Below are 14,579 nucleotides of genomic sequence, written 5' to 3' on the forward strand. Positions count from 1 at the left end.
CAGTTTAAAAATAAAGAACAGTGTGCTATTAATCGTATACTCAGAATGGGTGTAGCGATGTTAGTGGAATTGTTGTTGTAATAGTATGTAGGTACAATATAACAAAATCTATTACCGGAATATTACCGGAAATCGCTCATATAAGTAAGAGAGGCTCAGAAAGGCACGAGCTATATGAAAATGTGTCAGAAATGCAGAAAGAACATAAAACAAAATAAACAATACAAAAATAAATATGCAATTACTCACGTAAAATTGTACACAACTGAAAAAATACTTGTAACGTATACGTTGCAAATACATAATTCACTTATTTCTGAAGTAGTTTTATTTTATCTCTATATTTGGCTAGGTAATTATCTTGTTTTCTTTTTTTATACTACCAAAACTACCAACGTAAACGTAAATAAAGTTCTATTCTGTCGGTATGAGTACATACGTAAACTGCTACCCTTGTAGTGTATACACAAAATAATATGATCTTTATACACAAAATAAATATGTCCTAAAAATAATAAATTCATAGGATTAGGGCTAGTTTGACTGCTCTCTGATATAATATGTTATTGTAATTTGACAGATATATTAACTGCTAGATAAATCTGCCTCTCTCTACCATCCTCTCTATTATATACTACTCTATTCCATCATCATCTTTGATAAACTTTTTTTTCTACACCTATGTTAGGTGTAAAAAAAAAGTTTATCAAAATATTTTTCGTGCCTTGTATCGCGGGATGGACCACACACCACAATTGAAATTATTTACCTCATTTGAATGAGGCGCAGTAAATATTGAGGACCACTGGCCTTCGATGCCGATTATGCAGATTGATGCAACAGTTTTTCTGTAAACGAATACCAGAACACTGACTCGCTGTAATTATTTTATAACAAATAATATTTATTTGATTCTCACTACAAAATTGTGGCGAGTGTGTAAACTTTCCGCTTAACATCGAGCGCCCAAAAATATAATGTTATGCTACATTATATTTTTGGGCGCTCACGTATATACTGTTATAATTTACAGACAGACAAACAAAAAGAAATACTTTATAATTTCAAACGTTATTGCACAAATATATATAAACAAATAACAACCTATCCAAATTCACATTAAAAAATGTTAATAAAAACGCTCCTTTTCACTAATTGGATTGATTCATATATTTCTCCATTTAGGGCTTCAGAATGTAAAGATATGAGATATGAAACATTAGGAAATACCATTTAAGGAAATACCATCGTATTTCCTTGATGAAAAATGAACAAAACAATTACACAAGAATTACAGGGCAGGTTCATTGACTGATGAGTAAATGAACCTGCCCTGTAACGAGACGAATGTTTGGCGTTTGCATTTTGTTTTAATAGGGTACTTGTGTATATGTTCCTGTAAAAGCACGAACTACGGTAAATACTTAGATATTCCAGTAAAACCTAAGATTTACCAACTCTTATTGGTAAAAGTCCGAACAATTTTGCGATTCTAACTTTTACCACCATTCACTTGGTAAATCTTAAGATTTACATCAAAGGCACGGTAAATGTTGAGAAAATAATTTTACTTTTATTATTTTTTACTATTTAAGAAGTATTTTAAAGGTAAGGTATGACTTTGCCTTTAAAATATAAAAACATTTATAGATAACAATACTTACCAAATGAAAATAGGTAAGGATTTGACTAATTACTTAGTTAATTAATTACTCTCATAATTATAATAGCTACATAAAAATATGTAAGGGTTTGACTGAAAATAAATGATTAATAAGAATTACACATTGTTTTATTCCCAAAACCAACATTTACCAGTCGTCAGTAGCAAAACCAAGCATATACTAAATTATAATGGCATAAGCCCGAAAAATCGTCAATTATTTATAAATCCTTACATTTGCCAACCCAAGCAAATTAAATTTTATTTGTTTAATTGTAATTACTTTAAGATCATTGTAACACTTGATTGGCAAATAAATCTAATGAATATGAATATTTTATTATATCCATTCGATTTTGATGTTTTTTAATATCATGCTTATTTTTAAACATTCAGAGTGATCTTCCGCGCTGTACAACTCTGAACACGAGTTTGTGCACCAATCTGACTCATGTATAGTAGTTTTCATAGACCACCACTTGCTTCCGGTGAAGGAAAACATCGTGAGGAAACCAGCACACTGGTTGACAGTTTAATTTGTTCGTGTGTATCCGAAACTAGGTGGCTATAGGTGCTAGGTATGTAAACTAAAAATATAATGATTACTTCCTAGACATTGTGCCCATCTCGCAGGCAGCTTTGTCGCGCTGAATTGCAATAGAGAAATTCGTTGTGCAAGGACCCGCGCCGGTCCTAAATAGTAACAGCGCGCGACGCGCCGGTGATAAAGTAGTTATATAGAAATAAGTATAAAAGCGAGACAAAACGGTATATAATATCAATTGTTGAGTGAAAGGGACGAAGTCGGGTCAAAGTGTGATGTGTGTACATGCATAATTACATGAAAACACAAAAATTGGAATGATATAAAGCGAATTGAAGGTCTGTCTGCGTTTTCAATAACGATCTGTGTGGCCTAATGGCCGGACTGCTACACTGGAGGTGCCGGGTTCGAGCCCCGGTCAGGACAACATGTAAAATGATCTTTCTCAGATTGACCTGGGCCTTGAAGAAAGAAAGAAAACATTTATTTGCCAAAAACATGAGTACAAATATATAAGTTTATCAATCATCATCATTACATAGTATGGATAATATAACACACGTTGAAAAATAATCATTTTGGAATCATAATTTTCGCAAAAAGACATTTCTACAGTCTCATTATTACAAATTCGGTGCACTTGAATTGTTTTATTTCAATTTGCATTGAATTATTTGGTAATTTTCCAGAATATCTGTAATATGGTCAACAATAAGTCACATTAACCCTATTGGAGCTTTATGGGGTAGGTAATAAAGGCGAATTCAATTTCCTAGGCTAATGTCCTATTAATTTATTACCGCCGCTTTGCAGGACTGGCACGATAGGGACCAACACTGTTTAAATGAGTTTCATCCGACATTGCTTCTCGGCAGTGGTCGTTCCGAAATGCTAGTAGTTTATAGTTTTTTGAAATGAAGAAAAAGTACCTTGAACGTCTAATTTCTGAATAATTGTTTTGAATTGAATTTCAGAAAAATATATCACATCCAGTAGTTATTTTATATACGTGTTGTCCAGCACACTGACAGTTGACAGTTTAGTTCCCTGGTGTGTATGCTACTACCTGCCGCTAGATGGCGGTAAGTAGTCGTAAAAGTCATGTCAGATGCCTTTACGCGACTTGAATAAAATCTGACACCAGTGTTAACAATAACACACTCGATATGATGACGACGATGTACATTCGTTATTACATAGTTGTACCTATCCGTCATGGCTGAGGGTCACGGCCACTATGTGGAATGTAACACACAACTACTTCCTGGTCAATATTAATGGAGTGGTATCACTATCTGACATTATTGTCATACAGTTATATGATTATAATACCCACATTTATTGTCAATTGTTGTCTCTGAAGAAAAGGCTGCGGTGAAGTTTGTTGCGCCGCTTCTTCACCTGCGCTTTGGAAGTCGGCGGTAGACTTCGTTTTAATTAAATTTTTGATGTCAGTGATGTACATCATCCTCTGTATGAATAAAGAATTAATTTTTAATGTATTCCTTTACTTATTGTGGCCTAAAACTTAATAGTAAAGTACCTATAACAGATTAATAAATAAATATATAAGGATAAATCACACAGATTGTGCTAGCCCCAAAGTAAGTTCGAGACTTGTGTTATGGGATACTAACTCAACGATACTATATTTTACAACAAATACATATATAGATAAACATCCAAGACACGGGCCAATCAGAAAAAGATCATTTTCCATCAGGACCCGACCGGGGATCGCACCTGGGACCTCACGGTTCAGAGGCAAACTGTACCACTTTACAACTGCGCCACCGAGGTCGTCAAAAGTCATATGGCACGAGAAGTTTCGAACATAAACCTTTCGGTTCACAATCCTATCAGCTGGACGACCAACGTGTCATAGATCATGTGATAAATAAAGAATTGAACATATCAAATCGACCATTTTAATAGCATAAACACTTATCCGTAACATTGCTAATTACATTTAACACGCGTTTTAATCTTGATAATAAAACTATTGTGGTAAAGGCCACCACATATATAACTACCTAAAATATATTGTACCTTTAAATGTTTATTATATATTACATAGTATGAATCAAAGTCACAATCAGCTTTCTTATTTTTAACCACGCAACGAATTTTGATGCACTTTTCACTCTTATTTAGACAATTTATTAACGAAGATTTGTACAATCCTAATAGGCTGTTAATATATTGTCTAAATAACAGTGAAATTCAGTACCACTACATAGAAATCAGTTGCGTTTGATAGAATAAGCTTAGAAATAGGCTCGGCAGACTCCGTTACGAGTAATACGATCAACTAAAAGTATAAAATATTTTTAGACTGCGTGCGAAGCGTCGCTAAGTTAACTATAACTAATATCTAGCTTTATATGCGTATGCTTCTTTTATATTAAATACGAGAAAATCAAATAATACAATCCGTAAAAAACGAAACAAGAAATCTTAAACAGAAAATACAAATAAATTGGTATAAAAGTATAGGTAATTATTCTTAAAAAGAATTGTTTTTTCATTGATTTCTCTTGATCATTCAATTTGTCTTTTAAATAAAATCTCCTTAATCCAATATGCCACAAATATATGACCTCCTTCATGTCGAGCGTGGCGATGTCCATGTTAAAAATTTGCTGGTCCGTTTTCGATAAACTCTTGTACAATTGCAGCAGGTTGTCGTCTTTGAAATTCCAACCTCTCAGAGTGAAGAAACTGAAGATGGTTGCCATTGTGTTCAGTAGTCTGTAGATTTTTGATACTCTGGAATGATATGAGGCATAAAGATAAGTGTAATAAAAATAAGTGTTTACAAAAAAATCTGGTTTCACCACAGATTATATGAACATTACATAATGTAAATACATCTGTGGGTTAGACAAAAACTTTTATTGATGCGGAAAGACGCAGAGTTTTTGTCTTTGACATACCTAAAGCATCTGAACTTTTTGCAGTTTCGCAGTAATTTATTTAATCTTATAATTTAATTACAACTATATCTATAAATGATATCCCTCTTGTCTTGTCACTTACCTATTTACTTTTATATTTGCATTTCTATGATATGTGAATGTAGGTACACAATTTATTTATTTGTAGTGTAGTTCTTAACCTTATAATTGTAATGTTTTACTGCAATTTGTAATGTGTACTTAAATAAATTAATAATGATTTTCTTGCATACATTGCCATGTCTAAACTAATAAGTTTATTAGCCAATTAGTGTAGTTAACCAAAGAAGTCGATAGTGTGGATAGTTATCCACACTATCGACTTCTTTGCGTGTCGATGGTAAATCTAAAGCTGCTGTATCATTAGCTACTAAATATTTTTTAATATTTTCTTCACGTCAACCTATTCACGAGAACAAGTAAACTGATGAAATACTTACTGAGGCTTCTTCCCCCTGATCATGAGGACCCCGTCGACGATGTACCCAGGTATGAAGTGCAGCAGCCAGGCTAGGGCCAGGTACAGGTGCTTGCTCTTGGTCTGCACGGCGAAGGCGTACCACACGGCCTGGGAGGACAGGTGCTTGCGTCCCTCATTGTCAAACACGTTCGTTAGAAACCCTGGAATAGGGAATAGTGTTAGTCACCACGCCCGTCTACTATCTGAAGGTCTTGGGCTCGATTTGATCCTGGGTGCGGGCGAATATTTGTACATGTTGTCACAAATATTTGTCTTCGGTTTTGGGTATGTTGTGCCCATATCGGTATTTTGTGTCCGTCGAACCCGCGATACAAACTTAGTGCTTAGTGTGGGCCGTTGTGTATTATTGTCCATTTATTTATTACTAGCTGATGTCCGTAACTTCGTTCACGTGGCCGAACAATTTTTGGTAAAGAATAAAAATCATTAGAGAGATAAAAAAATACTTTATAATTATATTTACGGTCTTTCCTTCGGGCGCCAAGTTATTATGATAAATTAGGAATAAACGGAACACTTTGTGTTGAACAGTTTAGCTAATAAATAATTAGAGTGATCGAATAGGATCACCAGGCCAGAAGCAAGAACCTGCCTTAAAAATATAATCTGGTTGGAGAAGAACTCACGCCATGTGATGTGGTTCCTGTTGGACGAACCAACCGTATATATCTTCGTGTCCGTCTCCCCCTGCTCTCTCCGTCTGGCAGTCTCCCAGCCCGCCACTATTACAGCATTGTTCACAATATCCACTGGAATAATATCTATCTTTATGTCTGGGTCTGATATCAACGTGTGAATCACTCCCAAACCTAGGCCCATAATGATCTGAAAAGTAGAAAGATTTTAAATTAATTAATGAATTATTAATTAGTTACTGAATCATTTTACTTGGGGGGTGTCTCTCATATTTTCTTAGTCCAGTTCAGGATTTAAACTGAACTGCGCTTCATTTAAATTGTGCCGCTTAAGTTGATGGTAGACCTGCTGTTTAATTACATTACATAAGGGTGCAAATAAATATTGGAATTGAATACTTATTTGATTTTGAAGAGGAATTATATATATATATATATACATTAATTTGACGTCTTGAAGAAAAGGCTGCGGTGAAGTTTGTTGCGTCGCTTCTTCACCTGTGCGGAAGTCGGCGGTAGACTACGTTTTAAGTAAATTTTTACGTCAATAAGTTATTCATCCTAAGTCGAATAAATTAACATTTAAACACATGTTTACTCATAACAAAATTTCTAGTTTATTCAGCAATTGTCATAATACTTATGCAAATAGTTTTGGTACAATTGACATTTGTGATTTAAGCTGTAAAAATATGTCACTACTTGGTCACCTTCACACTGAGCGTGGTGGGGGGAAATTAGGCGAAGATAAGAGAGGGAGAGAGAGAGAGAGAGAGGAAGTACTCACCCCACTGGCCCCGTAGATACTGTTTTTGTCCACCCATCCCGCCGAAGGCTCCGTGTAAGCGGGAATCACTGAAAACGTTATTGAATTTGATGAGGACTGCCAATGATGAAATAAGGGATTTATCGCATTTTATGTTAAGATGACGCTCTCGGCTCCCTGGCGCCACCACAACTAGCTTTTATCTAGTTTCACCTGTCCCGATGTTTGTCTGTCAGTAATCAAATTTTGCAAGTTGAATTTTACCTACGTTTGCTAGTCCTACAGAGTTGAAATTTTCCATGTGACTTCAGTTTCTATAAGAATGCATTATCATGATAAGCATGACCTTGTATTAAGTATCCAGTATAGGCTCCCGACGAGGGAACTCCTCAACGCTTTACCGTACGGATATATTTTTTTTTGTCACGCGTTGTTTGTTTGTAACAAACAATGCGAAAAGTTTGTACCAAAAATGTCTTTTTAGTAAAAAAACTTTTTTATTGATTTCTTATAATTTACAGTGAAATCTAAAAAAGCTGTTTCTACAAATTACGCTACACTAGATCTATAACTTTCGATAACAGTGCATTATGATGATACTAGCTGCGCCCCGGGGCTTCGCTCCCGTAGGAATTTCGGGATAAAAAGTACGCTATGTGCCAGGTTATATTCAAAATAATCGGTCCAGTAGATTTTGCTTGAAAGAGTAACAAACATACATACAAACTTTCATTTATAATATGTGTAGGGTTATAGGATAAGAGAGAGACAGACTGTGTCTGTGTCTCACCAATGCTAGGCCTGACGACGCATATGGGCAGGTCGCCGGCCATGGTGCGCACTGCTTCCTCAGCTACTGCCTTCGTGTACGCGTACGTGTTCGGGTACTCCGGGGCCAGGTATCTGGGGAAGAACAGATTGATCTACTGTTATTCATAACAATCCGTCGAGTAGATTTTGCGTGAAAGAGTAACAAACATACTTATATATCACAAAACTTCGCATTCATAATATTAGTAAGACAATGTAGATTGTTCAGTGTGTATCTAGATACTACTCTCTAATGAAAATACTGTACGTCGGCGTAAGACGTAAATTGATGAATTAATTCGGCTTAACTGACATGAAGTCGATAGCTCAGTGGTTAATATCACTGTCCCGGATAGACAGGGACATGGGTTCAATTCCCGCTTGATTCCAGAATTCTTTCATCTCATTATATTATTGTGAAAAAGGAATTGGAAAGCTTGTGTGACATATATTAAAAAAAAAAAAAGTAAACCTACATAAAAGGAAATTAATAAACAAACAAGGTAAATCACACATGAAAAATAAAAAACATATCAAGAGCAAAGAGCCACAAGTCATAGGTAATGTTGTTCGTATACATTAACTTATATAAATAAATAAAAATAATAAAGACCTAAAAACAAGCCAATTCAGACGAAGTGATAACCCACAATTCATGGCGCGCTAAATTACTTAGAGCAGACCTCAAATAAATTAGCTTACGGGACAAGAAGACGAAAGATATGAAACATTTCAACAAGGACCTTCTTCTCAGTCCTGTTCGCCTGGTCTACCAGAGCCGCGGGACGTAGCCGCGCGTTGGAGAACTCTTCAAGAATGTGTGATTGATATTAGAAAGAAAAGAAGATACTTGTGGTACATCTCATCAAAGACCTTCTTGGTTTTTCTGTTGGCTACAAGAGCTGTGGGAGTCCGTGGATCTAGGAACTCCTCATAATGTGTGATCGACATTAGAAAGAGAGGAGGATACTTACTTGTGGAACATCTCATCAAGGACTTTCGTCTCAGTTCTATTCGCCAGGTCAACCAGAGTTGTGGGAGACAGCGGCGCTTTGGGAAACTCCTCAAGAATATCACAGGAAACATTATTCTTTAGTGCTTGGTTGTACGCGGTTGATATGTGGACGTAACTCCTGCAGTTTGAAATGATTAAGTGTTATTCATGTCTTGTTAGTCAGTGTACATAAACTACATCTTGCTGTGTGATTCTATAGTGATGTAAACTCACCGTAAGTTCTTGCAAGCCTTGCCAAACTCGAGCATCTCCAGGGTGCCCTTCACGTTGATGTTGGTGGCGAGCTGCAGCGGATCAGCGAAGTTGATGGTCGCCGCACCGTGGAACACCACCGTCACCTGGACATAACGGAAGACATTACTGTGAGATACGAGTACCCACTAACATTTATAATTCTGTAAATAAACGGGCAGTTGCATTTGCCGCGGTCTTTTATCAGCGAATAAACGTGGATGCATACGGACGAGACGGAAGGTATCCGTCTACTCCTATGCCCATGTGGTCGCTACTCCCCAACAGCTCGCCACAAGCTGCCCTGTGTGTATATTTTTTAAATATTAACTATGTATTACTATTGTAAATATAATGTACTCAAATTTGACTAACCTCGTCGACCAGTCTGTCCCACATATGGTCAGCGACGCCCAGCCTATAGCTGGCGATGTCTCCCTCCACCGCCTCTATCCTGTCCGCGAACCAAGGACGAGTCTCCCGGAGAGTGTCGTACACCTGGTTTGACATAGGATGAGATTAAGACTGACCAATTATGATGCTATAGGTTATAATGGACCCAATACTCCCAAGAACTTTTTGATCCCAAGTATTATTGCTAGGTATCTCTTTCGGTAGCCCAACCTCTCATTCTTGCGGATACATTCTGGATTCAGTATATATTGCTGGTTTTTCATGCGGCAAATAAAAGCACAGGTCACGCATATCTGCGTCGCCATTCGGCGATAGTGCGGAGCTGGCATAATACAAATGGTCAGATTATATTATACTACTTTAGGTTAAATTTTAAGAAATACTGAAACACGGGTTTCTTTATTTTTGTTGCATAGCATTTATGACAAGTTTCAAGTAGATCAGTAAAGATTTTCGTTATTTTTCATACAAACTTTACCCCCAGTTTTTACCACATTGGGGGTAGAATTTTGAAAATGTCTTTCTTATCTGAGCACTACGTAATAACCTAAATCTAATGCCCAAATTCCGCGATAATAGCTTCTATGATTTAGGCTGGGGGTTGATTAGTAAAAAACGATTGTTTCTTTTAGATTTTCTCTTTCACATATGAACGAAACGACGTGTATAGTTTGCAATACTTGCCGGATTTCTCAGAATGTAGTCGAGGCGCTCTCCGATAGATTTGCCTTTCTTCGCTCGCAGGAGTATGTACAATTTCTTGACGTCACATGTTCTATAACACAAATATTTTCAAGAATTATTTTAATATAGCATGACAGGGATACCGGTTATGGCTAAAATCGGGAAGATATAAAAAAAAATTGTATAAGGACTAACTATCCCTGCTAAAAATCAGCTGAAAATCAATATAGGGTCGCCTTTTCGACAAAAACACCTAACCTAAAAGTCAGTTTAAATCTTATTAGTTATATAAAAATTTTAAATGTATTTTTTGTGGAATAAACATATATTTTCATTTAAGACCTGCAGACACTCGATGACATAAATGTGATACAATTTATTTTAGTTTCAGTACCATGGTGAGTACACTAATAATTACATTTTATGTCATAAGAGGTGAAAAGGAATGAGTAAGTCTTCGTAACCAACAGCATTCCCAATGACAGGCAGACGGGCGGTCGTAAAAGTATTTGACCGTTAAATCAACATAACTGCAAACACAAAGGGGTGACCTTAACGTTATTCTTAGTGCAATAAAGTTGCATATAAAATTAATTGATTATTTTTGCAATTTATTACGAGGCCCCCTTTGACCCGAGACTACGCACTGTGATTTATGTGCATAGTGTTAAAACATATTTATTACTTGCAAATAAAAATTATGCACGAACATAATAATAAAACTTTAAACGGACTATGTCTGTATGTACATGGGAGATATTAAAGAGAAATAATAATATAATTTTTGTCTGCTAATTTTTGTTCGCGCATAACGCAAAAACTATAGGACGGAATTTGATGCAGCTTTCACAGGCCTATATGGGGTAGTCGAACTAAATATCTGGTATAGGTTTCAACGCGATAAGTTGCTTATAACCTGTGATATTGACGGTAATATATTATTAGCGGACTTACGTAATTAACGCGGGTGAAACCGCGGGTAAAATCTAGTAATATAAATAAAAAGTTATTTTGTAGTAAAACAATTTTAACAAGGCGTTTTAACGGAAATCTAAACGCCTCTCATCGTGACAAAATGACAACTAGAAATCCAATATCGTCGTGCTTGGTTCAGCTGAGAAATTCAGCATTCTAGGCACATTGCTTCGATGTACGTTAGAGGAAATTACAGTTTTTATGAGAATAAAAAAGTGTATGAAAATATAACCGACGTTTTCATAAAACATCAACTCTCAACCACCATAAATAAATAATTAATATGACGATGTGGCAGGGTCTCCATGTTCCTTCTCCACATAAAAATCCAAAAGAAATCATACATAAGAAATCAGGCACAATTCACGTCGAATTTTAAATTATAACGTCTACGAATTCTCTCTCTCGTCGATGGTGAGAACACATAATTAACCATTCAGCAACATCACAATTCTCGTCTGTGACGCCTGTGAAATCTCGTCTGTGAGGTCCAATGTCCGCTTGAAAATATTTGCCTGCCAAAGACAAGTACGTAGTATGTTTGTGTGGTAGAAATTATGGCAAGCTTTTATAAAGAGGTAAGCGTTTGTGAGTTTGTATGTTTGAGGCTGGTAATGTCCGAAATTACCGAACCGATTTCAAAAATTCTTTCACCATTAGAAAGGTACATTATCCAAGATTGCTATAGGTTATATTTTATCTCAAAATTTCCACGGGAGCGAAGCCCCGGGGAACATCTAGTCATAAATATTTGTTTACAATTGTTACATATTATAACTATATAGACATTATGTAGTTATTAACATAATTAAGTAACATACACAAGTAATGGAATGAAAATAAATGAAATTACTTCCCTTTTACTCACTAGTACCTAGTACTCACTAGCCCAGCTCCTTCAGGAAGCGGAGCACTGCAGATTGTGTACGGCAGGCTTTGCTCATGGTCCCTGGGTTTCCCAAGAACTCTTCTCTAGTTGATGCAACGCCCTGACACTCCAAAAGGGCAAAATCTGGCTTGCAGTTTCTTCAGCCTCTGCACGCTCTGTATATTGGAGTGGAGTAGAACTGAACTATGTTGTGAGATGAGGAATACCTGAACAGCTTCTCTATAAGCTGCTTCCCCAAGAATCCCGACCCTCCAGTGACCAGCACAACGGATCCGGCGTAGAACTTCTGCACTTCGGAGTCTCCCTTCAAGGTGGCCTCGTGGATGGGCACCAGGCGACGCTCGGCTGCCAGCACCACGTCCAAAGCCGAGGGGACTAGCCTCATGTCTGAGGAGTTTATTAAATATATATGCTTCTGTCTCCCTTCTTGACGCACGTCTATATGATTAGGCTAGTATTATATTACAATACAATCTAGCCTAATAACTGCTTTGAGTAATTTGTTATAATGATGTTGCGATAGTGATAGTCTATCGATAGTATCGTGACCTCGAAAATCAGTCATATTATCAATAAATAAATATATTAGGATAAATCACACAGATTCCGATGGAATCTTGCAACTCAATTTTTAAGGAGACATCTTCAGCCGATTGAGCTGAAACGTGTATACGTTTAGTTTGGATGACAATATATTGTAAATAAATATATCAGGACAAAATCACACAGATTGAGCTAGCTCCAAAGAAAGTTCAAGACTTGTGTTATGGAATACTAACTCAACCATACTATATTTTATAACAAATACATATATAGATAAACATCCAAGACTCGGGCCAATCAGAATCATTTTCCGTTATGACCTGACCGGGGATCGAACTCGGGACCTCTCGGTTCAGAGGCAAGCACTTTATCACTGTGCAACCGAGGTCGTCAAAATCGATAGTCCTATCGGTATCGTGTGTAAAGTTCAATAGTATCGCCTAATTTTTTCTTTCGATACTATCGATAATATCGACAGTATTGAAGCATTTTGATATTTTCGATAGGACTATCGACTATTTTTCAAGGTCAACTATCGATAGTCAAACTATCGATAGTCCGGCAACACTGATTTGTTATTGTCCTAGATTTATAATGCCCGTAAATGTAAGAATGTGTCCATCAGCACTTTTCTTGCTGTCTCTGTCATGGGGAGGCACTTTGTTCGTGTCTTTATTAATTATTTGCAAATCATCATCAGCCATTTAATCGTCATCACTAGTGAGGCACAGGCCTTCCTTTTAGATGGACAAGGAGTATGAGCCATGACCCACCACGCGGGCCCGGTGCGGATTGGTTTTAACTTTTGTACTTCAAAATTGAGTTACAAGATTCCACCCGAACATACACACATTGCCTATTAAATAAAACCTTGTAAAAAGGGTTTCATCGGGCGACCGATAGTAAAATCACACACAATTTTTCCAAAGGTTTCATTTTAATGACCCCGTAAGTGGGACTTCACAGCCGTTAATGACAATTGTCTAAAAAGTCATCATAAATTATTAATTTAATTGTTTTATATAATAACTAGCTCCCACGGGAGCATTTATTTTTCCGGGATGAAAGGTATCCTATGTCCTTTTCCGTACTTCAAACTGTGCAAGATTTCAAGAAGATTGCTTGAGTAGATAAAGAAGAGGTAACAAACAAACTAACTTACATTCGCATTTATAATATGTATTTGTTAGGAAGTTAGGATCAGGATGTGTTTGGTAAAAGCTTGAATGTTGCTCAGCCAGTTAGTCATAGAAATAAAATAAAACAAACTATATGATGATATAATGATTGAATACCTGTGATGGTTTCCTGCATGACTCCTTATGGTAACCTTCTCACTGATAATAAAAAAATATTATATTAATAATAATATAATAAAAAAAACAACCAACTCTTGTTGAAAGTACCAATCGACTGAACGGTGACATAAAATTAATAATACACGGAGCCACGCAACATGTAATTAAAAATACAATAATTATGTATAGATGCATTTTATTTATCAATAAAATGGCATGTCCTGTCTGTATGTTGAAGAGTGAGGCGACCTCAGCTGGACAACCATCAAATTTTACGGGACGATTCAATTGCAACTTAGTTACATTTTTAGGCACCTAAACTGAATCGCATTCATACAAAAAAATTAAGTTGATGGTCCGATTTAATTGGAAGACCAGCGTTGCTTACCTCGCACGGAGTAAACAACATATGCTGAACTGGGTCCTTTACAAATTGCGAGCACAATGTCAAGTTTTTTTAAATTTATGATTACTTAGTTTTATTTTTTATAGGTGTTTGTTTTTAAATTAATTTGAATTTTGAATTTGAATTTGCGATGCAGAATCAGTTTAGATCCTAAACTGGATCTCATTAAGAGATGATGCTAAGCCCCCAGGATGAAACGTCGGAACAGCTCCTGAGCCTCGATCATTGCCGACTAGTAGCGAGTCTGTAGGTCTTCTGCTGCACTTCG

The 14,579-nt window shown here is 36.3% G+C and overlaps 1 protein-coding gene across 1 annotated transcript; it reads right to left on the reverse strand.

Annotated features, from left to right (window-relative positions):
• Nucleotides 1-4,121: 4,121 nt before the first annotated feature.
• On the reverse strand, nucleotides 4,122-14,026 carry LOC128681779 (fatty acyl-CoA reductase wat-like). The gene is made up of 11 exons (XM_053765948.1): nucleotides 13,903-14,026; nucleotides 12,271-12,451; nucleotides 10,201-10,291; nucleotides 9,478-9,600; nucleotides 9,085-9,209; nucleotides 8,831-8,989; nucleotides 7,837-7,949; nucleotides 7,068-7,135; nucleotides 6,272-6,470; nucleotides 5,605-5,785; nucleotides 4,122-4,976 (listed from the first exon to the last, which is right to left on the reverse strand). Exons 1-11 carry the CDS (start codon nucleotides 13,919-13,921, stop codon nucleotides 4,607-4,609), a joined length of 1,629 nt encoding a protein of 542 aa, XP_053621923.1. The 5' UTR covers nucleotides 13,922-14,026; the 3' UTR covers nucleotides 4,122-4,606.
• Nucleotides 14,027-14,579: the final 553 nt, after the last annotated feature.

The sequence above is a fragment of the Plodia interpunctella genome, chromosome 28, assembly GCF_027563975.2.
Source record: "Plodia interpunctella isolate USDA-ARS_2022_Savannah chromosome 28, ilPloInte3.2, whole genome shotgun sequence".
NCBI lineage: Eukaryota > Metazoa > Arthropoda > Insecta > Lepidoptera > Pyralidae > Plodia > Plodia interpunctella.